The sequence below is a fragment of the Lathyrus oleraceus genome, chromosome 3 (assembly GCF_024323335.1).
Source record: "Lathyrus oleraceus cultivar Zhongwan6 chromosome 3, CAAS_Psat_ZW6_1.0, whole genome shotgun sequence".
NCBI lineage: Eukaryota > Viridiplantae > Streptophyta > Magnoliopsida > Fabales > Fabaceae > Lathyrus > Lathyrus oleraceus.
Genome location: NC_066581.1, coordinates 481,782,862 through 481,808,905, shown reverse-complemented (window position 1 = coordinate 481,808,905; position 26,044 = coordinate 481,782,862). Strand labels below are relative to the sequence as shown.

General features: G+C 34.0%; 1 protein-coding gene across 1 annotated transcript; it reads left to right on the top strand.

Annotated features, from left to right (window-relative positions):
* The first annotated feature begins 6,635 nt into the window (after nucleotides 1-6,635).
* Nucleotides 6,636-8,228, top strand: LOC127131758 (uncharacterized protein At5g64816-like). The gene is made up of 5 exons (XM_051060671.1): nucleotides 6,636-6,674; nucleotides 6,825-6,967; nucleotides 7,072-7,135; nucleotides 7,834-7,851; nucleotides 7,947-8,228. The coding sequence occupies exons 1-5, from the start codon at nucleotides 6,636-6,638 to the stop codon at nucleotides 8,226-8,228; spliced, it is 546 nt and encodes a 181-aa protein (XP_050916628.1).
* The last annotated feature ends 17,816 nt before the right edge of the window (nucleotides 8,229-26,044 follow it).

The window sequence follows — 26,044 nt, the reverse complement described above, 5'->3', positions numbered from 1 at the left end:
AAACGTAGGTATCTGTAGCGGGGTATTCGTTACCATTAGAGATATTGACTAAATCCAAGGTAAACCATACAAGTCGAGTCGCCACCGCACTTTTATTTATCTAAAGGAATGGTTAGAAAGCGAACAAAAACCTAAAAGTTTTATCGAATCAAAAACTAGTAAAAATGTCAGAGATCGGGGTAAGGGGGTTGGTTATGCAATGGGAAGGTTTTAAGCACCCAAAACATCCTAGGTGCTCCTAGGGAGCCCTTTTCACACTTGTTGTAAGGTTGGTATTTTGTGAAAATTTATTTGTGCAAACATGATTGAAGAGATGCGAAAAGAATATACAAGTTATTTACAATTTTTGTGTTTGGATGGATAAACCCATTGCCTACATACCATCTTAAAAAAGATTAGGATCAAAACCTCGTAGTTCGGGGTAAAAATCTCAAAACAAGTTGGTGAATTGATTGATCCAAAAGCCTTAAGGTCTTTTGTTATCCAAGGGAGAAAACTCAACCTAAAACCACAAATCCACCATGTGAGGATAACTTCAACATGCTAGTGAGGGGTTAACCCTATAATAAGCATGGAAGACTCATTGTCCATCACTAAGGATATAGGTGAGTATTACATCTACCTCAAGGATAACTCAAACCTAATAGCTAAAGGTTATGAAAGGTTTTTGATTAAGAAAGTGTCCATTGAAACCACAAAAGTATTTGAATGAGTTATATTTAACAATGAAAAGTATTTACAAAATATGGTCAAAGTTGACTTAAAGGTTCAATTCAGAATAAGTGTTATGAAAAGAAAGTTTGAAAATCAAAAGCATAAGGCTTAGGTTTCTAATGTTTAAAAAGGAGTGTTAATGTTTGCACAAAAAGTTTTGGCTTGGGTTAGAGTGGAGGGAATAAGAAGAATGGCTAAAGTCCTAATCATACAAGAGATGAAGGATAAGAAACAAGACCACAAATGGAGTTCCTCTCTTGAGATCATATTGATGATCCAAGTAGCTCTCATCCTTTGGAATATGCAAGCAAAATAAGTATAAGCTCAAGCAATCATCATAATCAAACAAGTTCTTAGAAGATCCCCAATGGCTCTTGTATCTTTCACTTTGGATGAACATGGCAATGGTTCTTCAATTTGGCTCAAATAGGATTCCCTAGCACAAAATAACACACATCAAAGAGTTCTATGAAGTAAATCAAGAATGGACAAGAGTGAGTTTAGAGATTTGGTCTTTCTAATCCATCTTCAACATTAAGGTCCTTTTACTCCAATTTTTCATAGGGAATGTCCTAGAAACTAAGTCCATTTGTCCATTTTTGCATTTGGTCCACAACAATCAAAACAAAACACAAGCACAATAATATATACACAATTATGTGCTCAAGTGAGCAAAAGGCAAATTGCATTAACATAAACATGTGCTCAAGTGAGCAAAGAGCAAAAGCAAATGAATAATATGTACAAGAATAGTAAATTGCATAAATGTAAAGAGCAAGAATTAAATGTTAATGGTTAATGGTTAGTGTTAGAATTAGTGTGCCATAAGGCAATTTAGTGCTATGTTAAGCAATCGTAATTGGACTTATGTAGAAGTCACAACTATCTGAGGTCGGTCAATAATAATGTAGGCAACAATACAAATTAGAGATTTTGATTAGTGAATCAAACTCCTATAACTTGTCATGCCAAAAAGAAGATGAGAAATGATCTTGTATTGATTTAGGTTCTTTACATGATTAGGAAGCAACATATCCTTAATGCAAATCCATTCACTTGATCCATGACCAAGATGAATTAGATTTGAATCAAGGAAGGTTAAACCTCCATGTATCTATGCTAACCACCAATCTTTAACTCATTGATCAAAAAGGAAGAGAAGAAGAAGAAGAAGATGAATATTAAAGTACATTAATGGAAATAGAATGTGATAATCAGCAAGCATTGACCAAAGATAGAGAAGATCAAGGTCAAACAATAGAAAATAGAAGCAAAATGAAGATTAGAAGTCAAGAAACAAATAAAATATTTTTGGTATTTTTCAATATTAAAATAAAACTTGAATTAAAATAATAAAGAAAGGTCAAACTTCAAACTCACTTTGAAAAGTCCAAGTGAATTATCCCAAGTTCAACAAGGTCAAACAAAGTTTGACAAAAAATTTCAGCATTTTTAGAAGTCAAAAACTATTTTAAATCAATTAAAAATGCATAAAAATAACCTAATTGAACTAAAATCTCAAATAAATCTCAAATCAATTAATAAATTGATGAGAATATTTTTCATAGATCTATCATCATTCAAATAGGTTGGAAAAATATTTTTGTATTTTTTGGATATCAAAAACTATTTTAAATGAATTAAAAATAACCAGCAAATAGAAAATTGCTAAAAAGTATCAATTAATAAAATAAAAAATATTAAAAGTCATTTTTAGAAACTAGAAATTAAAAGGAGAAAAATGAAATTGGTCTCACATTTTTTGGACCAATAATAAAGGAGTTATGAATTTTTAAAAAGAAATGGAATTAAAATAAATAAAAGAAATAGAAATCAGAAATTAAAAAAAAAGGAAAATGCGTGGACCGTTTGATCTGAGTTCATTAATTGAGCTGGCAAATCATGAGGTCAAGAAATGCGCGCCTACCATGTGCATGAGTCAACTGAAGCGCACCAAGCCAATAATAGAGTCATAACAATGGACGCATGGGATTAGATCTGGAAGATGAGATGGACGACTCAGATCCAATCTGGAGACCAGACGGTGGCCAGCGCCACCGTCTTCTCCGGCCAAGTCCCAAATTGCAGAGAAATGAAAGTTAACCAAATGCTACGATCCAAGCATCAATCGAAAGTTGGGGTGATGTACATCACCCCTGTACCAACCAAGTCCACTCTAGATTTCTACATTGAGAGAAATCAGAGATGGAAGATCTGTGGTGTTCAAATGAACTTCATGATTTTTGAAAATTGAAAGCTCAATAGTGTTTCCTCTATGCAGAGGACTTCAGATCACACAACAACAACAAGAAATAAGCAATATGCAAGCTGATTCGAAGAAAATAAAAGTTGAGGTAAACCTCTGATTTACAGGGCTTGGAGTCATAATTCCTTGATGTTAATGCTTACAGTTCACTATATGGATCAAGGTGAAGAGGTTTAGGAACTTTTAGATCTGAAATTTCAATCGAGGAAATCAAAATTCAGATCTGAAAAATGAGAGAAAAGTGAGATAGTTCCTTTGGTGTGAGGGTGAGGTTTCAATTTCACAGCATTTGGGGCGCCTTCAGGTTAGTAAAATGAAGCTCATATGCATTGTATTTATAGGCAAGGCATGGCTGAAGTGTGTGATCACAAACTTGCATGAATGGAAAAGGCCTCCATGCATGGGCCTGTACAGGCACATGGAGGGTCCAATTCCATTTGGATTTGGTAGCTGATGCATGATAGAAGCAATTTGGACGTGCAACTTATGTAATAATGGTTCATGCAATGCAAATTTTAATGATTTTCCAAAATGTGCCATAATGTTCAAGCCTTCGAAAATGCTATGTCCAAACTTGAAACACCACCTCATGAGTAATGGTTGGAAATATTTTTTCATAAGGATCATTTGTTATGTTGATCAAAACTCCATTTGAGCCTTGGAAATTGATGAAAAATGAACATGAAGTGTAGGGTGCAAAACATGCACATGTGAGATTTTCAAAATTGGCCAAAGTTCAAGCCCTTCTGTTTCAATGATGAAAGCTCCAAATGAAAAAATATTCAATATAAAAGTTGTATATATTTTCAACGCAATCAATTTGGACTTAAATTTTGCATCATTTGGATTTTTTATAAAGAAGTTATGGGCACTTGAAGTTGGACTTTTTCACATTTCAATGCATTTGGTCCAAAGTGACCTATAATGTTTTGCATTATCACATGTATTTATTTTGAGATTTTGAAATTTTTATCAACATAAAATTTGAATTAGACATCCTAATATTTCCAATGCATTTTATCCAACCTCAAAACCATGAAAAATTAAGGAGTTATGTCCTTGGGAAGTTGACCCAAAATTAGGGTTTCAGTCAAAATGACCTATAATGTCTTGGAATGGATGATGACCTTACAAGCTTCAAATAAATTTTTGATGAACATGAAAGTTGTTCATATAGTCCTTAATAACATTTTTTCTCTTGGGGTAATCTCCATTAGACAAACACATCAAAAGTTAGGTCTCAGTGTATTTCAAAATAGTTAGATGAATTGACTGATCAACTTCTCAAGTCCCAAACTCATATCTTGATGAATTGATGATTGAGGACACTAAAATAAGTTAAAATATGCAGGAAATTATTAATTAAAGAACTTCTCTTGATTGCATTTGATCATGGGTTGAGGTTGCTTCATGAGCAAGGCACAGTTGATGAACAGATGAATTAGGGTTTCCTTGGGAAACAAGCCTCAAACCCCTTGATTTGCTTTGATAAAAATGATGAATTGAGATACTTGGGAGGAATATTTGATGGATGAGAGCTTTGGGAACCATTTCCATGCTTGCCTTCTTCTTCAATTGGCCCTATCAATGCACATAGGATCTCCTAGAGGCTTTGGACCTTGTGACTGCTCAAGCTACAAACAAAAGATGTTAGTGACATATTTTTATGCTTTTGGTTAGTAAATAAAAATGAGAAAATAAATAATATACAATTCAAGCATGCTTGGTGATCTCAAACCAACTCTCAAAAGATCCCACTCAAAGGTAAGGAGCCAAGATGCTTATGATCATTGAGGCAATGCAAATGCAATGTTATGATGCCATGAGGGATCTTAGGGTCAAAATTGGGGTCTTACAGTATCCATATATGATGCTTAGAGCAAATGTGATCCATTTCTTTTTTGAACTTCTTGCATTGAGGGTCTCAAACCCTAGATATAGGCTTGATATAACATGAGTGAACACACACACTACCTACAAAAGTAACAAACTATATATTGACATATTTTTGGTATTTTGGTTAGTGAATAATGAAAAATAAATTATGATACAATCAAAAGTGTGCTTGGTGATCTCTCCCAATACAAACCCAATGAATGAGGGGTAAGGAGGATGCCAAGGTGTGATCCCAATGCCAATGCATATGAAGAGATAACATGAGAGACCTTAGGGTCAAAATTTGGGGTCTTACACCGCTCACTGTTTATTATATTAAATATGTGATTTAATATAATTTCCAATGCCCGCGAGAACCTACAGGGTCATACACAAAAGGACGGATTGATGAGAGATAGAGTAAATAAGGAACACTGTAAGGTACAATGCACTTAAGTGAATTGTAGGACATCGTAAGGTACGGTGCACTTAAGTAGAATATGAAATATGGTAAGGTACCACACACTTAAGTGATTTTGGTATATCATAAGATATGGGCCACATGCACTTAAGTGAGCTTTTTAGCTTACAACCCACACAAGTGGTTCTATAAATAGAACGCTTGTGTAGAAGCATTTGTGTAGATGAAAATTTTGTTTCTCTCTCTCTCTCTCTCACTCAAAGCCTTCATTCGTAACAGCTAGCATTGAGACTGAAGGAATCTGTTCGTGTGGACTGAGTAGAGGCGTTGTCCCCATTCAACATTCGCGATCACTCCTTCGATCTCCATCAAGGGTTTCAATCGCCACAAGAGCTAACGATTCTATCGCTGATCATGCCCATTCGTAAGGATCACTAAAGGATTTTTTTTTTAATATCTACTGCGTTTTGGATCGCTATTCTCCTTCACTCATACTGTTAGAATGGGAGGCATTTGGAGCTCCACCTTGAAACCATTGGCGTGCACTTAGGGATGAGGCCATCATAGCCTGTGACCTAGGGTCCTGGTCCTATAAGAGGAGAACCTCAACTTAGTTTTCATCCAAGTTATTTAAGAGTTTTAAATTTAGAGGGAAAGTCACATTTAAACCATCTAAAACTTAGCTTCATTCTCTTTCTTTGAAAACAAGTATAAGTTCTTCTTCCATTTCTTCACCCTCATTTCCCTAAAAAATGGTGATCATTAGGGAATTAGACGTGAGGGGTAATATGATTAAACCTTCCAATAGTAGGGAACTCACAAAATTACATGAATATTGCACCAAAATACGCCAGTTAGGTTGCGACACTTAGGTATTTAAATATTAGGTTGCGGCACTTTGATTTCGATTTCAATTTTTGGCTCACTACATTTCAAGGTTCCTATTTGAATTTAAAGGTATTTAAATATTCGTGTTTTGATTTCTGTTCTGCAACAAAAACCTAGTCATGTATACATAGACAACAATTTGTAAAGTTGCATCTGCAATGGTCAAGCATATATAAGTCAAGGAAAGTTAGTGGAATTTTGTTCTGCCTCTGTATTTTCTTTCCCCTTGTTGATGTTGCATTTTCTTTTTCAGAGTTTTAATGTTTTTTCAAAATGGATTATTGCAGGGCTCACTACATTTCCAATTTACAAGTTAATTCCCATTGTTATAAATTTTGTTGCACTGGGGTGTCTCTCTTTCATTATTTCTTTTTTCCCCTTTAAATTACCATGGGAGAGGTTTTTATGTTCTTATGTTGTTTTTTCCATGTTTTTAGGCTATTTGCAAAGTGCCATTGACTGTATACAGTGATGGGAAGCAAACAAGAACTTTTCAATGTCTCTGATTGTGTATGTAACAAATATGCTTTTATGTTTTAAAACTATATATTAGCCTTTGTGTGAATGCATATTTTTACTATTGTTTATTTGAATGTTAATTTTTGAATTGGATTTGTTCAAATTATACAATGATGAACTAAATATTTTTCCAATTTACAGGTTATTGGGCTGACATCTTTGATGGATAGTGAACATATGAGATCTTTCAACAAGTGTACCCAAAGTGAATTCGCCACATTAGAGCTTTCTCAAATGATTAGTCTTATTTTGCAATCTCACTCTCATTTCTTCCTTATGTTAAGGTCATTGTCAGATCATGATGTGACATGCTTATTAAATTTGTTCTTTTGTGTAACCTGTTTCTGAAACCATGTTTTGTGTTATGATTTTTTAATTGACATATAAGAATACTATTACTCTATATCCTTACAGGAACAATTTTTGAAAAAACATTCATCTACTTGTTTCAGGTTTGTAAAATATTATAATTTATTTGATGTCTGAATTTTTCCTAGAACACTATAACTTATTCATATCCTATTTTGTTGTCCAGATTGAAGGGTTTTCCGGTGTCTCCATACCATTCCCGACACACCACCTCTGAATCGTTCCTTTCACACCATCGCTGAACCGTTCCTCGCAAACCAACTATTATTGTTGATCTAGTAATTATTTAATTTTTTTTATGTAATCTGGGGTTTCAGTAGATTACTACTTGTTTTTCTCAAGGCTCTATGATTGTTTGGAAAATTTAAAAATCAAAATAAGGTTATAAGTAACAGAAACAATATGTCTACTTACTATTGTTCATGTTTAATTTACATTGATGTTTTATATGGTCATATTTAAAGGTGTTGATGTTAGACATGTTGAATTTTACTCTAATTGAATTTACTTGAAGGCGTTTTCTGATGTTAAGTTCATAAGACCAAAATATTTGCATTTTTTCTTTTATGGAAGCTTATGGGATTTCTCAAACTTTTTTCGTCATTGTTTTGATTTTGTTAAACTGTTTGATAAAGAGAAGTAAATATGTTTCCCCAACTAGTCTTCAGGTCCTCTTGCCTTATAATGCAGGATCAACTCATTAAGAATCCAAAGATCATTAAGTGTCTCTTGAAAGGTTATATGTTTCCCTAAAAGATTCAACAGTTTTTGTTCATTGCAGGTATATGCTTCTGCTGAAGTTAGGAGCAATACACAACTCCATCTTCTAAAGAGGATCAAGAGTGAAGTGTTTGAAATAATAAACTAAATCAGACTCAGAATGCGGAAGAATAGATATTAGCAAGCACAAGGGGAAGAGAAAGGAGTTTCGATGAGTTTTTCGTCTGCGAAAAGGTCTGTACTTCAAATCGGATGTTGAAAAAGGTTGCTTATTTCTCAAAAGATCCCATTCCTGATAATTGTGTTACTATTTATGGTGTGTCTGATCTTGATGCATGTGATGATGCTTGTGCTCACACTGTTTGTGTTAACCAACATCAAGTGCCTAGTTGGAATGACATATGTCTTAGGAGATGCCAAAGTGAATGTCTTAAATTGTCGTCTCAATCTTCTTAGAAGTTAGTTGCATTTAGGCGATGGAATGTCTACTTATGTTTTGAGTTTTGTTATATTGGTTAATGTTTTGGCTCATTACGCTCCCAACTTCTAAATCCCAATTTATTATAAACAATTATCACACACGTTACCGAAAAATTAGGAGTTGTTTGTGTATTACTTGTATGGTGTCAATTTTTAATTTTTCATGGTATTTTATTTTGTTAGAATTTAATATTGTAATAGCATTGGTATTCTACTAACATGAAGATAGGAGATAATGTAGCAATTTTTATTTTATTAAAAAAAACAATACAATTAACGGTGGTTCTAAACCGTCGCAATTTTTAATGAAATATATTATACAATTATGGCGGTTACAACTGTCGCAACAATATATTGGAGGCAGTTTCAAAATCGTTGCGGAATGTTACGACATTTGGAGCGACATTTTTACAAACCGTCGTAATAGAGCCTCGCGATGCACATTTCTGGGAAAGAGATGCGACCATCGTAACATGCCAATTGCGGCGGTTCTAACCGTCATAACATGCCAAAATGAACAATCGCAATTTTCCAATTTTCTTGTGGTTTTGACAAAAAAATCAACTAAAAGCTTCTTAAAATAGTTATGTTTGGAAGTTATGAGAGCACCTTTGATTCTAGTAGTCATAGTATCATACCCAAAAATTTGACCTCCTATTTTCAATTTTGTTTGGCTTATTGCTCATTGAATCTTCATATCCATATGCCTTAATTATTGGCATCATAAGACACTCATTTTAGCATTGCATTTTTGAAGTAAACATCATTGATTCAAAGGACTTTTGGTGTTCATGATTAACATTGAGCTAGGGTTTCCCCGAGGACCAAATATGGGGAATCCTATAATACGTGGACTAACATTTCTATTGAACCCAAAACCATGAAACCCCAACTTGATTATTGGAACTTATGGATAATATGGGTTTCCTCTTGACATTGAATTTGATTATGGATTGCTAATTTACTTGGTCATCCATGAAAGATTGACTATGACTGGTTAAATTTGTTTATAGGCTTGTTAATTACTTTAGTTCATTGTTTGTTTGGTTTGAATTCAAGGACAGACATTGTGGTCCACTTAAGATTCATATTTAAGATTCACGATTCATGTTCAAAATTCAAGGTCAAGTTTTATTCAAAGAATTCAAGTGCAAGATTCAATATTTCAAGCTTGGATTTTGGAAAGAAGGCATTGTTGCTTAAGGAACAAGTCACATTCATCCAAAGAGCCGTTTTTATTTTAACATATCCAATTACATCACAAAAAATCCACATAACATCCAATTACAATTATACACCAAAATACTAATTTTTGACCTACTATTGACTTTGGTCAAACACTTGAGCAAAGTCTACTCCTATTTTTAAGTCCTAGTCCCAAATTTTTCTTCATGAAGCTTGAGTGCTTTCCAAACCACCATTTTGATATACCATGACATGCCTAACATCTTCATGATCAAGGTGCCATATAGTTACCTGCAACAAACAAAGCCAATTCACCATCAATTAACCAATTAACAAGCATTTACATCAAATTCAAAAATCACATAAACTCTAACACTTTTCTATGCTCTTCCATACAGTCACAACACTTAACACAAGTCAAACATGACTAGTTGATTGATTTTGTTCCATGGTAATCCACATGATTTTTTAATACAAACTCCATCAAACAATTCCAATTCATATTTTCAACTCCACTAAAAAATAAGTATACATAGAATTTTAGCATACAAACTATTCATAAGGTGTCATTCAAACACTAACAGTAAGAAATCGTTTCATTCAAGTTCACTACAACAAATATTATGGCTATCTTTATTTGATGCCTTCACAAGGTGTCATTCAAACACTAACAGTAGGAAGATATTGAATACTGCTAGCTATTGGAGTGCTTGCTTGGATATTATGGCTATCTTTATTTGATGCCTTCATCTTCACATGGTTTGCTGGGATATTGCTTATGCGTGTTGCTTGCTAAAGTCCAAAGGAAAATGGGTTTCTATATGGCATTCTTGTCTGTTGGATTGCATCCCATTAGTCAGATCTTTTCAACTCTTAACTTTTAATTTTTGTCTAGGATAGTCCCTTCATCTCCTCCCACTTCTTTAATTTCAAAATTTCTCCCTCTTTTCAAAAACCTTCTTTACCCGTAATTTCAAACTTAGACATGTTTTAATGATTAGAAACCTTGGCCTTAGGCCATTGAATTTTCAAATCTTTTCCTTAATCAAATTTGTAAATAAACTTAACCATATTGACTTTAATTTCAAAAAAGACAAAAAGAAATAACAAACTCATTCAAATCTTTTGGCCCTTTGTGCCTTTTGATTTAAACCTTTGTTAAAATCAATTCACCAACTTCTTTGAAATTTTTACCACGAACTACGGGATTTTGATCCCTCATTTTTATGTTGGTGCGTAGGCATAAGACCAAAAGTCTCGTCAAACACAAAAATATAATAAATGAATTCTTTTTCTCATCCCCTCACTCTATATTTTATCAAACATCATTTAGACCAAATCACTTGCACACAAAAAAGGCTCCCTAGGTGTACCTAGGACACTTTCGGTGCTAACACCTTCCCTCTGTGTAACCAACCCCCTTACCTGTGATCTCTGGAATTTTATTAGTTTTGATTTGAAAACTTCTTGTCTTTAGGTTTTGTTCGTAGTTTTCCCTTTTCCCTGGGAAACAATAAAAGCGCGGTGGCGACTCTGGTTTTATTGACGACAAGTTTATCCATAGCTTGATGGTCATGAATTTACCGCTACAATCACCACATCTTCAGTTCTCTTAGGAGCTGCAACAACAAATATCCAACCACTTCGGGTCACACCACTTACATCGACAATGTTCACAACAAATGAAAAATAAGGAATAAGCACCTCTTTACTGTCTTCTACCATAGTAGAATTATACTTATAAGGCACAACTTTATCATACTTGTAAGGCATAGGACCCGCAAAACGAATAACCAACAGAGAAACAATAGTCTTCTAACCATCATATGCAATCACCACTGGTTATGGGAGATTAAAACGGGGAACTATGACGTTCAACTCATACTCATCTTCATTTATATCCCTTGTAACCTGAATAAGGTTTTGATCCAGCATTTCTTGTAAGTCCCTTTTCACAACAACATATCCTTGGGGATTTCTGGAACAAACTTGGAAAGAAGCCTGGTCATTCTCATAATAGCTCAATTCATTGCATGCATTTAAACCAAGGATCTTCTGATTAGATTATCGTCAAAAACTCGGTACTTTCCTAGACATCCTTCAACCATATTCACAGTTGCATTGCCTTGTTTGGGTTAAAGATTAGCTTGTACATTGGGACTAGAGTCTTCAAACGACAAGATACCACTTTGCATTAACCTTCTCACCTCAGATTTCAAAGCGAAATAATTCTCAATATCATGGCCAGGCGCTCCTTTGTAGAATGCACAATGTTGATCGGGTTTATACCACCACATGAGCTCTTTCGAAAGAGCTGGTGGGATTCTTGTTTGTACCAAATTCTTCTGAATTATAGCAGGAAATAATTCTATATAAGTCATTGGATTTAGGTCAAATTGTACGAGCCTCTAGGCACGATTCTGTTGATTTGTACGTTGCTGAAAATGCGGTTGATAACTCAGTACTGCTTGAATGTCTGGAGCATAATTAATAACTGGAGTTACAAATGTGACATGCTAATGACATTGATTGTTCCTTGGAAGCCTCCTACATTTCTCATGCGAGATAGCGTTAATATTATGTTCCTTCTTTTTGGGTAACCCATTCACATACTTTCTAGAACTCTCGGTCGAACCATTTTCTTTCAATCATCCTTCATGGACACCTTCTTTTAATATCAAGCCCATATTTACCATTTCAGTAAAGTCACTAGGCGCACTCGCAACCATCCGGTCGTAATAGAATGGACTCAACGTCTTCAAAATCAACTTTTTCATCTCCTTTTCTTCCAACAGAGGACTAACTTGTGCAGCGATCTCACGCCATCTTTGCGCGTATTCATTGAAAGTTTATTTATCTTTTCGGGACATAGCACGGAGTTGATCCCTGTTCGGTGCCATGTCGATATTATATTTGTACTGGCGAACAAAATCCTCGCCTAGGTCATTGAATGTTCAGATCTGAGTACTATCAAGCCCCATATACCATTTCAGAGCAACACCAGTCAAAATATCCTGAAAGTAATGGATCAACAGTTGATGGTTATTAGTATGAGTTGACATCTTACGAGCGTACATCACTAGATGACTCAGAGGATAAGAGTTCCCTCTATACTTTTCAAAATCTGGAACCTTGAACTTGTGTGGAATCTTCACATTAGGAACTAAACACAAATCATGAGCGTTCTTCCCAAATAGATCTCCCCCCTCAAAGCTTGAATCTCTTTCTTCGTAGCCTGAAACTGATATTGGAACTCGTCCATTCTTTCATAAACACCAATAGTCTTGCTCTGGTCAACATGAAAGACAGATTCTTCAACACAAGGAACAATATGAACCACGGGAGGTGGTACTGACATCAGAGGTTGAGCCATAGGAACGTCAACAATAGGTTGATACCCCTCAGGCACGAAATTAGGAGGCATGCTCCAAGGGAAACCAGAAGGCATGTGGTGCTACGAAGCACTAACGGGAGCCACAAAGATGGGTGTAGAGACAATCTCGAAAATAATGGTCCTCTGAAGCGGAGTCTGAGGAGGAGGAGGTGGCTGATTCTGAGCAGCCACCAAAGCTTCCATCATAGCAGTAAGCCTCTCATAGTTGTCCCTCAAGGTTGTCACCTCTTCACGGAGTTCATGATTCTCTTGCTCTAGGAGGTCCATCTTCTTCAAGTGATTAGCTCGAGTATTGTACCGGTGAGACAACTTATCTTAATGAAGACCCAAGAAAGAAATAAGACCCCTGACGAACTTACTCAAAGCAAGACCAAGATGCAACATGATGCATGATATGCAAATGTGAATGTGAATGTTGTTATTATTATTTTCCAAGGAACTTTAAGATATAAATTGCAAATATCATAATAAGAATAACACATTTTGATGTACTAAAAATCTCATTTTATTAATAGTGTAAAGGATTACAATCAGAAATATAATTTCAATAATCATAAACGGAAATAGTAATACCAACTACGACTACTCATGTGATATTAGTAATACCAAAGGGGCCTCCACTAAGTGGGGGATCTCAAGTCAACTTATTAAGGATTAACTCCACGTAAGCAAAACATGACTATACCACCCTCATATCATAAAAGCTCTCAAGTCTGTGTATATGACTTATCTCACCACACAGAGATCACCAAGCACCAGACAGAACAAACAATAACAAACATAATATATGCACAAAAACAAAGATGGGCTTAACCCATTAGGGATTATTCCCCAACAGAGTCGCCACTTTTTTGTAGTGGTAAATTTTTTGAGGTTAAGCTATCACTTAACTTAACTCATAAAACAAGAGTCACCATCGCACTTTTATTGTTTCCAAAGGAAAAGGGAAAAAGTACGAACAAAACCCGAAGAAGTTTTAAAACTAAACTAATAAAAAAGAGAACAAGGGCTCAGAGGTTAGTTATGCAAAGGGAATGTATTAGTATCCTAAACATCCATGGTACTTGATCAATGCATTTTGATACATATTCTTCTACTATTCTACTTAAGCAACTCTATAATTTACTCTATTATTTTCAATATTTTAGTGTATTTTTATATTTAAGTTTATTTTTGCCTTTATTTTATTTTCGTACTTTATTTTCAGCATAAACATTTATTTGATACCTTGTTACTATGCAGATCATAACTTGAGCTATATGAGTCAGATTGACGCATTATAATATGCGTTGGAAATCTAAGAGAAAGAACTACAAGTTTCATGTTGAAGTGTAAAGCATATTCGGAATGAAGAAGGGTCGAATAGTTCATTGAAGTTCCAGACTTAACTAAAATAGTTAGTTTGGGCCGATTTTCGGGTCGGATCCCATAAGGGCCCGAATTTACCTTTTATTATATTAGGTCTTTCACTGCTACATGAACCCTATTCTAAATTTTGATGATACAATATTTCTTAGAAGATTTCATGGAGAACTAAAGTTCACAAGGTTGATCTGTTGTAATCGGTTTTCGCTGATACTTTGAGGTTTCCTAATTTTCAATCAAATGTCTTTTCCCTTTCAATATTTTGTTATATGTCTTGTATGCTTTATTTAAGTTCTATAAAATATGTGTTGATTAATTTCGATTGATATATGTCCCATAATTGTGTTTTCTTAATTCGCGTGTGCTTAACCTGTTTGCTTAATTCAGAATCTGTTTGCTTAATTCATAAATTAGGAACATCATATATTAGTATCAATGCGCTTATTATTGTTACTCTAATCGAAAAGGGATTAGAATCCGCTTAGGGCATGAAAATTATATTAACCAATGATAAGTTAGGAAACCAAACCAGTAGATCAGCTTATTTGATAATCACTTTTTTATAATCACTTTTTATAATCACTTATTCTTAATCGGATCAAAACCACCTATTTCATTTTCTTATTTGGTTAATTTATCAAGAGTCCTTGCGACACGATACTCGAGCGCCACTTTCCTAGACTACCATTCTTAATTACTCATTTTCGACCCGTGTGTAACAGCGGATCAAATTGGCACCATTGTCAGGGACTCTTGTAAATTTTAACAAATATTATAGTCATAGGTGTTGTGTTTCAACGTTCTTGCCCCAGCGTTCTTGCGTTATGGCATTTTCATGTTTTAGCAAAAAAAAATATGTTTTTAAGAAAATCGTCTCAGATTATTCCGATTCTTTATTGATTCATTAGAAAAAAATCAAGGATCGAAAGCCTCTGTTTAAAGACTAAATAGTGAATGTCGCCCTAAAAATATGATTTTTTTTTTTTACTTTTTATGATTTTTTTTCTCTTTTGATAGTTTCATAAATTTCCGAAAAAAATCTCAAAATTCTTAATTGACTTTATTAGATTAATTTTTGTATTTTTGTATTTTTTTTCTTCTGTTTAATCGTTTTTTCTGTATTTCAATTGTTTTTGCTTAATATGGATATTGTCGGTATTTTCCTATTTGTTGCTGCATTGCTGAATTAGTTATGTGTTTTCTCATTGTTTGTTGATTTTTTTTTCTTTTCTATTGAGTTTAACATGACTGACCAAAGAACTCTGAGAGAACTTGTTGCCCCTGATGTTGATTATAATGCTTTGTGTATTGAATATCATGTTGTTGTTGTACCTTTCGAATTGAAATATGGTTTAATACACTTGTTGCCAAGGTTTAATGGTCTTGAAGGTGACAATCCGCATATGCATCTAAAAGAATTTCAAGTTGTGTGTTTTACACCATTGAGGCCTCAAGGAATTACTGAAGATCATGTCAAGCTTAGAGCATTTCCATTCTCACTACAAGGTGCTGCAAAAGATTAGTTATATTATCTTGAGCCAAATTCTATTACAAGTTGGAATAATATGAAGAAAATCTTCTTAGAAAGATTTTTCCCTGCTTCAAGAGCTTCTTCAATCAGAAAAGAAATATGTGGTATTAGTCAGGTTGACATGGAATCATTGGCCGAATATTGGGAGAGATTCAAGCTGTTAGTGTCGAGTTATCCTCACCACCAGATTTCTGAACAATTGCTAATACAATACTTTTATGAGGGATTGCTACCAATGGAAAGAAACATTTTAGATACTGCTAGTGGTGGAGAACTTGTTGATAAGACTCCAACTGCTGCCAAATCCTTGATTGAGAACATGTCACTTAACTGCCAACAATTTACAACAAGGGATAATTCCATGGTCCAAGCAAAAGGTGTAAATGAGATTCATGCTTCTTCTTCCAACAAAGCTCTAGAAACCAGAATTAATGAACTTACCTCTTTAGTGAAACAATTGATGTTACCCCTTCCACCACCGCCACCATATAACCCTCAATAAGTAACCACATTTTTACCTTTTGAACCTACACTAGAGGAAATTGTCAAGCAAATGGTTGTAAATAGTCTCCAATTTCAGCAACGAATAGATTATAGTATTCAGACTTTGCAAACAAAAATTGGACAACTTGTCACTTCATGGAATGCCATGCAACAAGTTCAAGGATCAAACCAACTACCTGCCCAAACAGTAGTTAATCCAAAAGACCCTAATGTGAGTGCAATTTCCTTGAGATCCGAAAAAGTTACAGAACTAGCCCCAGAAAAAAATAAAAAATTATTAGCATAACACTTGAAAATAAACCTGAACCTTCTATTGTTGTTGAGGCTGGAAAAAATTATGTATCACCAATCCCTTTCCCATAAAGAATACTAAAAAATAATAAGATTGACGAGGAAGAGCATTTTATTTTTCAAATAGAGTTTCTCTCTGAAGTTGTTGATGAAGCTTATTCTGATTTGTTTTTAGTTGATTTTATAATTTTTTTCTAGTTTTGATGATATTTACTCATGTGATGATTGTACTAACACTAACCTTTATGTTGTATGTGCTGAGATTGATGATGCCTTGTAGGGTGACAGTGTAAATGAAGTTGTTTATGTAACTAAAGCTCTTGATATCCCGGCTGCCCCAAGCATATCATCCATTGAACAACCACCTTCTTTAGAGCCTAAAACACTTCCCGGGGATTCATATTATTCATCAAAGCTTCAACTTAAACAGAAACATAAGAAGGGAATTGGATGGACCTTGACTGACACTCGTGATATTAGCCTATCCATAGGTATGCATAATATCTCACTTAAAGATGAAACAAAAGTAGTGAGGCAACCCCATAACCCTTTGGTTCTTGATGTTGTGAAAAAGAATATCACTTTCACGTGCCCATTCAACAATTTTACTTATCGAAGATTCTTCTTTGATCCTAGAATATAAGGCAGATGCACTAATCAAATTTTCAAGGTCAATGGACACTATCCAAAGTTGTTCCATGAGAACCTAACTTTGGAAGAAGAGACTAAAGAAGAGATCTCTTTGGGAAATGCTGCTTATGCGATCATTAATCTGCCTTGACTCCTCGGGTGCGTTCTTTCCTTTCTCTCACTTTTATTTTATATTTATGCTATTTCATTGAGGATAATGTATATTTTAAGTGTGGGGGAGGGAACCATTTATTTATTTTGTTTTCTTTGTTTTATTTTCAGTTTTTCTCTGTTTTGGTTTTTGTTTGCTTTCTTAAATAAAAAAAATTGTATGCATTTTCCTTTGGTTTTTGAGTTACAGTTATGAGTATTTTTCTTAGTTCTCTTGACTAAAGTCTTGTGGTGTGATGTGAAAAATTTGATGTGCATTTTTAGTATGATAGGTAGGACTAAACTCTAAATTGTACACCATTTGTGGTAGATCAATTAACCTTGTGAGATTTTGAGCATTTTAATGGATAACATTCAAAAATCCATCTCTTTTTTTTCCTTGTGTGATTTCACTCATGTCTGTTAGTCTCTAGAACTTGAATTGACTCTTGTTGAAACTTTTTGTTTATTTATACACATTGATATGATAAAGGCAACTTATTTTTGTTTTGTTTATTTTTTTAGCCATTAGCCAAAAAGCTAACTCTGAATAATATCATCCCTTATTTGAAATCCCCTTGAGCCTACTATCCTTTTTTTGTTTAAAACTCATTACAAACCGAGAAGTGAAAAAAAATGTTATCACCCTATTCAAAGGGTTGAAAGAGTCTTGTTTGGAGTTGTGTGGGGTTGAATAATTATGTTTGTAATATTTCAGAAGTTGGCACAAAAAGAAAAGAAAAATAAAAAAATAAAAAAATAAAATAGAAAATGAAAAAAAAATGAATGAAAAAAATAGAAGGATGTCAATACATGTGAATACAATACTCCTTCTGAAAAAGAAAAAAAGAGAAAGGAGAAGAGAAAACAGTTGCTATAGAGTTGTTGAAGTGAATGAAATTTTTGTAAATTCAACTCCCGTAGTTTCTTTCAAGTCTCTTTTGTCTCTTTAAATTTTAGCCTAATACCCCCTTAGGATTTATCTCACCCTTACCTTGGCCACATTACAACCAAATAAAAATTCTTTTGATCGTTATGTGCATGTATTTAAATTGTGGATGTTAGAGTATTTTCAAGCTTATGGTAGTACTAACTTTCACGTTGTGCTTTGAGTGTAAACAGTTAACCTAAACACTTAAGAGTTGAGTGAATTTTATCCTGTGAGGATCTAACTGCTTTTTAATGTACTATTTAGTAATCGATTTTCCTATCTTCTTTGAATGTCACAAGAAGTTGCTCACTAACACCATATTCTTGAAGCTTAGACTTATAATTATTCTTGTACCTTGTGTTAGATACCCAAAAGTGCTTATTTGAGCCATCAATTAAGGGTATCTTTCACTCTATTTCCTTGCTAGAATTGTCAAAACCACATTTGTTTTACATGAAATGCATTACATTGATAAACAAGCTTGGTGCCTTTGATTTGTGTGTTATTGTGCAGGAAAAAGGCATGAACTAATTGAAAATGAAGACACAAGAAAAGTGGCAAAGGAACCAATGAATACAAGCATTTCATCAGCCTGCTCGCTAGGCGAGGGCTGTGGCGAAGCACTGCTTCGCTAGGCGAACTCCAAGCGAAAAGCTCCAGTAAATTGTCAATAAATTCGCTAGGCAAGCTCCTAGCGAAGGTGGTAGCGAGTTCGTTCAGTTTTGGTGAAAAGCGCAGCCAGCACTCACTCGCTAGGCGAAGCTCTAGCGAGTCCCCAGCGAGCATTCCAGTAGCAAAACCTCTCAACCTCGCTGGGGCGAAGGTTGGAGCGTGTCCTTCGCTAGGCGAAGGTATGTTCGCTAGGCGAACATGACAGTTCAGCAGACCCTGTTTCTCTGGGCGCAAGTGCCTTATGTGCCCATATTAGACCCTCGCTAGGCGAGCCATTCTGCTCGCCTAGCGAGCATGACAGCCCAGAAGAGGTCTATAAGTAGCAGGTGCCACTTTTGAGCACCATACCTCATTTTTACCAACTTTTTCCACTTTTGTACTTTGGAGAGATATTTTACAGCATTGTTCTAGGGGATCTTTTATGCCCTAATTTTCATTTCTCTTCATCTTAGAACCATCTTCTACAAAAAGAAGGTGGATTCCCATCCAACTTCGATTATCCGACTTGGATGTTGATCAACCTTCTTTCCTTACTTGCCGACCAAGCTACCATGAAAATGAGTAGCTAAGTCATCCACTTGTCAAGGTTAGATGTAGGTGATTACTAGCTTTGTGTGTAAATGTAAGGATCCTCATATGTAAACTCTTTAATGGTAAATATATGATGAAAACTTTGTTTCTATTTAAAACTCTTTGTGTTGGTTTATGATCGAGAGATGTTTACCGACTCTTGACCTAGGTTTTCATCCAAACTTGTTTGTTAGCTAGAGATAGTAATGAATGATTTTGTTCACCATAAGGTTGAACCAAAAAGTTGTCATTTTGATAGATTGTGTTCGAGAGAAACAATGGATCAAAATGGCAAAACTCACAATGTGTGTTCGAGAGAAACATATTGAGAGGACTTTGTGAAATGATTTATCATCTAAAGGAGTTTATAAGATTGTTGACCGAGCAAATACATGCAAAGTGATCATTGAAACCTAACTTTGGCAATATTTCTCATTTATTCAAACCAAAACTTTTACCGCAATTTATTACTTTTCATGCAAGATAACTTGATTAAAACCAAAACCCTATTGTTACATTGAGCTAAGATTAATACAACCATCGAACAGCGGTGATATCTTACAATCCCTGTGGATACGATAACAAAAACCCGACACGAAATATACTTTCAACACCTTGTATCTTGATAACCTTTGGAATTGCATGTTTTGTTTGTTCTTGTTTTTTCTGTTTTGAGTTTTGAATTTATAATTTTGCTCGGAGTGCAAAAGTTCAAGTGTGAGGGAATTTGATCAGTGCATTTTGATGCATATTATTCTACTATTCCACTTAGGCAACTCTATAATTTATTCTATTATTTTTAATATTTTAGTGTATTTTTATATTTAAGTTTATTTTTGCCTTTATTTTATTTTCGTACTTTATTTTCAGCATAAATAATTATTTTATACCTTATCACTATGTAGATCATAACTTGAGCTATTGGAGTCGGATTGACATGTTCTAATATGTGTTGGAAAGATATGAGAAAGAACTACAAGTTTCATGTTGAAGTCAAAAGCAGATTCGGAATGAAGAAAGATCGAATAATTCATTGAAGTTCCAGACTTAATTAAAATAGTTAGTTTGAGCCGGTTTTTGTAATTTTCGGGTCGGATCCCATAAGAGCCCAAATTTACCTTTTATTATATTAGCTCTTTCAATTCTACATGAATCCTATTCTGAATTTTGATGATACAATATTGTAAAGAAGATTTCATGGAGAACTAAAATTCACAAGGTTGATCTGTTGTAATCGGTTTCCGCCGATACTTTGAGGTTTCCTAATTTTCAATCAAATGTCTTTTCCCTTTCAATATTTTATTCTATGTCTTGTATGTTTTATTCAAGTTCTATAGAATATGTGTTGATTAATTTTGATTGATATATGTTCCATAATCGCGTTTGCTTAATTCACGTGTGCTTAACTCATTTGCTTAATTCGGAATCTGTTTGCTTAATTCAGAAATTAGGAACACATATCATATATTAGTATCAATGCGCTTGTTATTGTTACTATAATTGAAAAGGGATTAGAATCCGCTTAGGGCATGAAAATTATATTAACCAATGATAAGTTAGGAAACCAAACTAGTAGATCAACTTATTTCATAATCACTTTTTATAATCACTTTTTATAATCACTTCTTATAATCACTTTTTATAATCACTTTTCATAATCACATTTTATAATCACTTATTCTTAATCGAATCATAACCCCCTATTTCATTTTCTTATTTGGTTAATTTATCAAGAGTCCTTGCGATACGATACTCGAGTGTCACTTTTCTAGACTACTGTTCTTAATTACTCGTTTTTGACCCGTGTGCAACAGCGGATCCGTACTCCATGAGACCCTCTTTGAAAATGTGTCTTTTGGTTTGAAAAATGGGTGTTGTTTGTAAAAGATTGGAGATGTGGGAAAAGAAATATTTTTATGATTTTTTTTGTGTTTGCCAATACTTTTGAAGTCTCATGTCTATATACCAACAAAGTGCAATGGAGGATCAAAACCTCGTAGCCTCGTAGTTCGTGGTAAAAATAACAAAGAAGTTTGTTTTGATTCATTTTTTAATGAGAATACATTTTGTCATTTTAAGGAGAATACTCAACTAGTCACCCACAAGTATGAGAACTTTGTATCATCATGAGAAGGGCTCCAACTTGGATAAGGATCAACAAGTATGCCACTAGCTCCCACAAATGGAAAAATAATTATCATCAATACTATGGAGATAAAAGAATTATATCTCAACTATGGAAATGACTTATGTCTAATGCCTTAAGAAAAGTTTTAAAAGGAAAAGAGCACAAAGGCACAAAATGATTTGAATGAGTTATGCATTTTTTTGTCTTTTGAAATTGGTCTAAACATGCTTAAAATGGATTAACATTTATTGGAAAAAGGTTTTGAAAATATCTTGACAAGAGTCAAGGTTTATTGAGAAAGTAGTTCAGGTTAAAAAAACAAGAATGTTTTGAAAAAAGAGAGAAGATTTTGAAAATTAAAGAAGGGGAGATGAAAAAGAGACTATCCTAGAGCATAAAGTAAAAGCAAAGATAGGAAAGATCTAACCAAGAAAATAACAAGCTTTATGACATAAGTCAAGCAAGAATTCCTTACTTTGGATTAAGCCTCAAGCAATCCAGAATAAGAAAATAATAATCCATGTATCAGATGAAACCAAAGTAACTCAACCAAGTCTTCAAAAGGAAATCCTAAGTTAAAGGTACCGGATGAATTCTAGGGTCTCAAATCACAAGTCCCAAAGCAAAGGTCAACATCCTAATTCTAAGTCCATAACTCTACAATGATGCCAAAGATAGTAACCACAAGTCCATGAATCAGAATAACCAAGTTTCTTTTTAGGTATTTTCTTTATTAATGTCTTCTTTACAATGATATAAAAGAAAAACCCAAATGGACAAAGGACAAAGGACAAAATCACAAATAATATGATGTGAGATGCTAACATAAAGTATAAAGTAAATGGTATAAAGATAAAAGCATAAATTAAATGAAATTTGAAGTAAAAGTTAATACAATAAAATGTTAGTAATCAAAGATGGAAGATGCTTTGGTCATTTTTTGGAGAACACTCAACTAACCCCTCACAAGTATGAAAATATGAACCTATATATCATTTATGAGAAGGGCTCTAACTTGGATAAAATTAACAAGTATGTCACTAGCTCTCACAAATGGAAAAAGGAGCAACATTTTTCACACAATACCATGAGGAATAAGAGACTTACAATCTCACTTATTAAAATGTCTTTTGTTTTTCTTGGGACAAATTTAACGCTATGTTAAACAATTATAATTGGACTTATGTAGAAGTCATAACTATCTGAGGCCGATCAATATAATGTTTGTGTTAATACATGCTAGATAAATGGTATGTAAATCGTTCTCCTAAAGACATGCCACAAAAAAAAGGGATGATCAAGCACAAAGACTAGGAGGATGATCCATTACTTCAATCCATACTTCATGATACTTAGGATAAACTTATGCATCAATCCAAGTACCTTAAATGATCCATGATCACTTAGAAGGTAGATTTAAAATGATGAAAGTTCATCAAATATCAATTCATACACCATGAACAAGATGGACATAAGCCATCCAATTCATCAAATGGGAAAATAAGGAGATGAAGAAGAGAGAAACAAAAGAAGTCACACCCAAATTAGAACAAAAGTTTGATCAAGTCATCATCAAAATCAATCATCCATTTTGCTAGATTAGAGTTTTCACCCCATCAACAACCAGGATCCATTAAGTTTGATGAGACTTAAGGTCCAAACCATCATGATCCAAGGCCAAGAGAAGTTCACAAAGGTCACACAAAATAAAAATGCACCGAAATTGTTTTTAAATGAATTTTAAAATAGAAATAAAATGGAAAATTCATAAAGTCCTTCAAAGCACCAAATAAATGGCCAAGAAAATTATGGAAGGTTAGAAATAAAATAAGAAACATATAATAATTTTTTTAGAATTTAAAAATGCAGAAAAGTATTTTTAAACTAATTAAAACAAAGAAGAAAAGAGAAAATTCATGAAAAATAGAAAACCAATGAAATAAAATATGGAAAAGTAAAAACCAGATGAAGAAAAATAAAAGAGAATTTTAGAAATTATTTTGAGATTTTTTGGATAAAAAAAGAAATTCCTATGAATTTTAAAAGAAAAAGCAATTAAAATTAATAAAAGAAAAATAATTAAAATCAGAAAAAATACGGAGCGTTGGATCATGCCTCATTAATTGATGTGGCAGATCCAACACTCCATATGTTAGAGAACATGATGGAACGCGCTGCAAACCAAACACATGATCTAGTTTAAATCCAACCAATCCGAACATTTCGTTCCTCCGACGTGTTTGATCAAACTCCGGTCGTCTTCTCCGGTGAGCTCTCACCGGAGTTTCATCATTTGGTAAAATCAAGACACGAGACCACCAACATTGTGATTCTTTTCTCATCTCGAATTCAACCTCATGCTCTAAATTCATTTATATAAACTGAGTAAAGGGAGTTTCGGAGAAGTTTCAGAAACAAGCAAGCCACGAAAAATAAAATTAAATGTTGAACACGATCAATCAACACCATATAAGTTAGGGGAAAGCATCAGAGAGTAAATGACTATATTGTGGTAACTTGTTTGAGTTAAAATGATGCTTAAAACTACCTTGTCCAAATGGTGATCAGAAGTTGATGAAGCTCGATCTGGTTAGAGCATTTCAGAAGGTCTCAAAGCCTGGGAATTGTTGTAAAAGTTTTAGAGGATGCCGAAGGTGCTAATAGAATCAAGAAATTGGATTGAAACAAGCTGAAACTCAAAACACGATAGTTGAATTTTCTGGAAAAATTTCAAGTTGTAGCATGGATTTCTTGGCTCTCAAAATCTTGTAAATGAATGAAATAGCTTCCTCTATTTATAGGGAATGTGTTTGGAACCAAATATGTGTGAAACGATGCATAATTTGTGCAAAATAAATTTGATCTGAATGTGAGAAAAGTGTGACTTGAAACTCATCAAAACTCAGCCAAATGATGCGTTTTAAGGGTCAATTAACTTCTAGAGACTTGTTTAAACATGTTTAGGTCCAAAACACACACTAATTTGACTTGGAATTGAGATTAGTGAAGTTCAAAACTCGGGCAATGGGAATTTCTTTAGTTGCAAGTCACCATGTTCAACCAAATGGGACACTCTACTCATGAGGCTTTTTGATCTTATTCTTTTCACAATGTGTTAACATCATGGGAAATATTACAATGTGCCAAGAAAGGTTACATTTGGATTCTCGAGCAGAAAGTTATGTCATGTTGAAGTTGACATGAAAAACTGATCATATAACTTAGAAAAACTTGAGTGTTTCATGGCTGAAAATGACCTGTAATGTTTCAATGAATTCCACGGCCTTCCAAGTATATTCTGACCTTGATCCTTGAAGCAAACTTGTAGAGGGAATCACAAATGACATTGTGCAAAAAGAGTCAGCCCCGTATGTTAAAAATTGGAGAAGTTATGAATCTTTAAATTTGGGGAAAAGTCACTTGAAAATAGGTCAAATTTCACTAAGTCCACAAATGACCTATAATGTCTCCAAACTTTTGATGATCCTCCAATCATAATTGACTCTTTTTATGTAAAGAGAAGTTGCATAGGATGTTGAGAAGGGTCATATGCAAAAAGAAGCATTAAAAAATATTGAGAACTATATGAGTTATAATCCTTGGAATTTTGGCTTCAAAATATTGACTTTTTGGTCAAACCACTTGGAATAAGCTTGTGTACTTGGACTTTCCTTCCATTTCAAAGCATATGGGTGATCATATAAACTCAAAATAAGGTGTCCTTGATTACCTTTTGATTAAATTACTCAGAGCTTGAAGTTTCTTGTTGAAGAAGGCATGAAAATAAACACATGAACCTTTGACTTTCTTTGAGAAGTAAGCCACAAAACTTTGAGATGCTTTTGATTGAAAAGCCCTTACCTTGCATAATAAACTTAAAGGAAACAAGACGTATTTTTGGTATTTCGATTAGTGGTTAGATAAGGAATTAATCATGTAAACACAAAGGTAAAGCAACAACAAAGAGGTGTTTGGTGATCCCTACAAGAAGCAAACCCGAAGATGGATAAAGGGAAGGACCAAGATGTGACCTTGTTTGTGTGCAAATGATGCCGATGACATGTGGGATCTTAGGGTTAAAAATTAGGGTATGACAGTTTCCTAACTTTTCTCTTAGTTATCCTACCACTCTTCAATCTCATGCACACTCACATAATGAGAAGTTAATGAAATGAAGAACTTAAAAATGATACTTTCAAAATGAAAACTAGAAATTCGCACAAAAAATGGTCCCACCAGGTGTGCCAATTCGTTTACTGGTGAATTTGGTAAACAAGACAAGTTTATATTAATACTTAAATGATCAATCTCAAAAATATCCTATAACATATTTGTGTGAATTATGACTTTTGAACTTGAGTGAAATCGAAATGTAAAAGTTTTGCAAATAAAGTGACTAAAATCAAAACGTAAAGAGTTTAAAGGTAAAAATGACATAAAG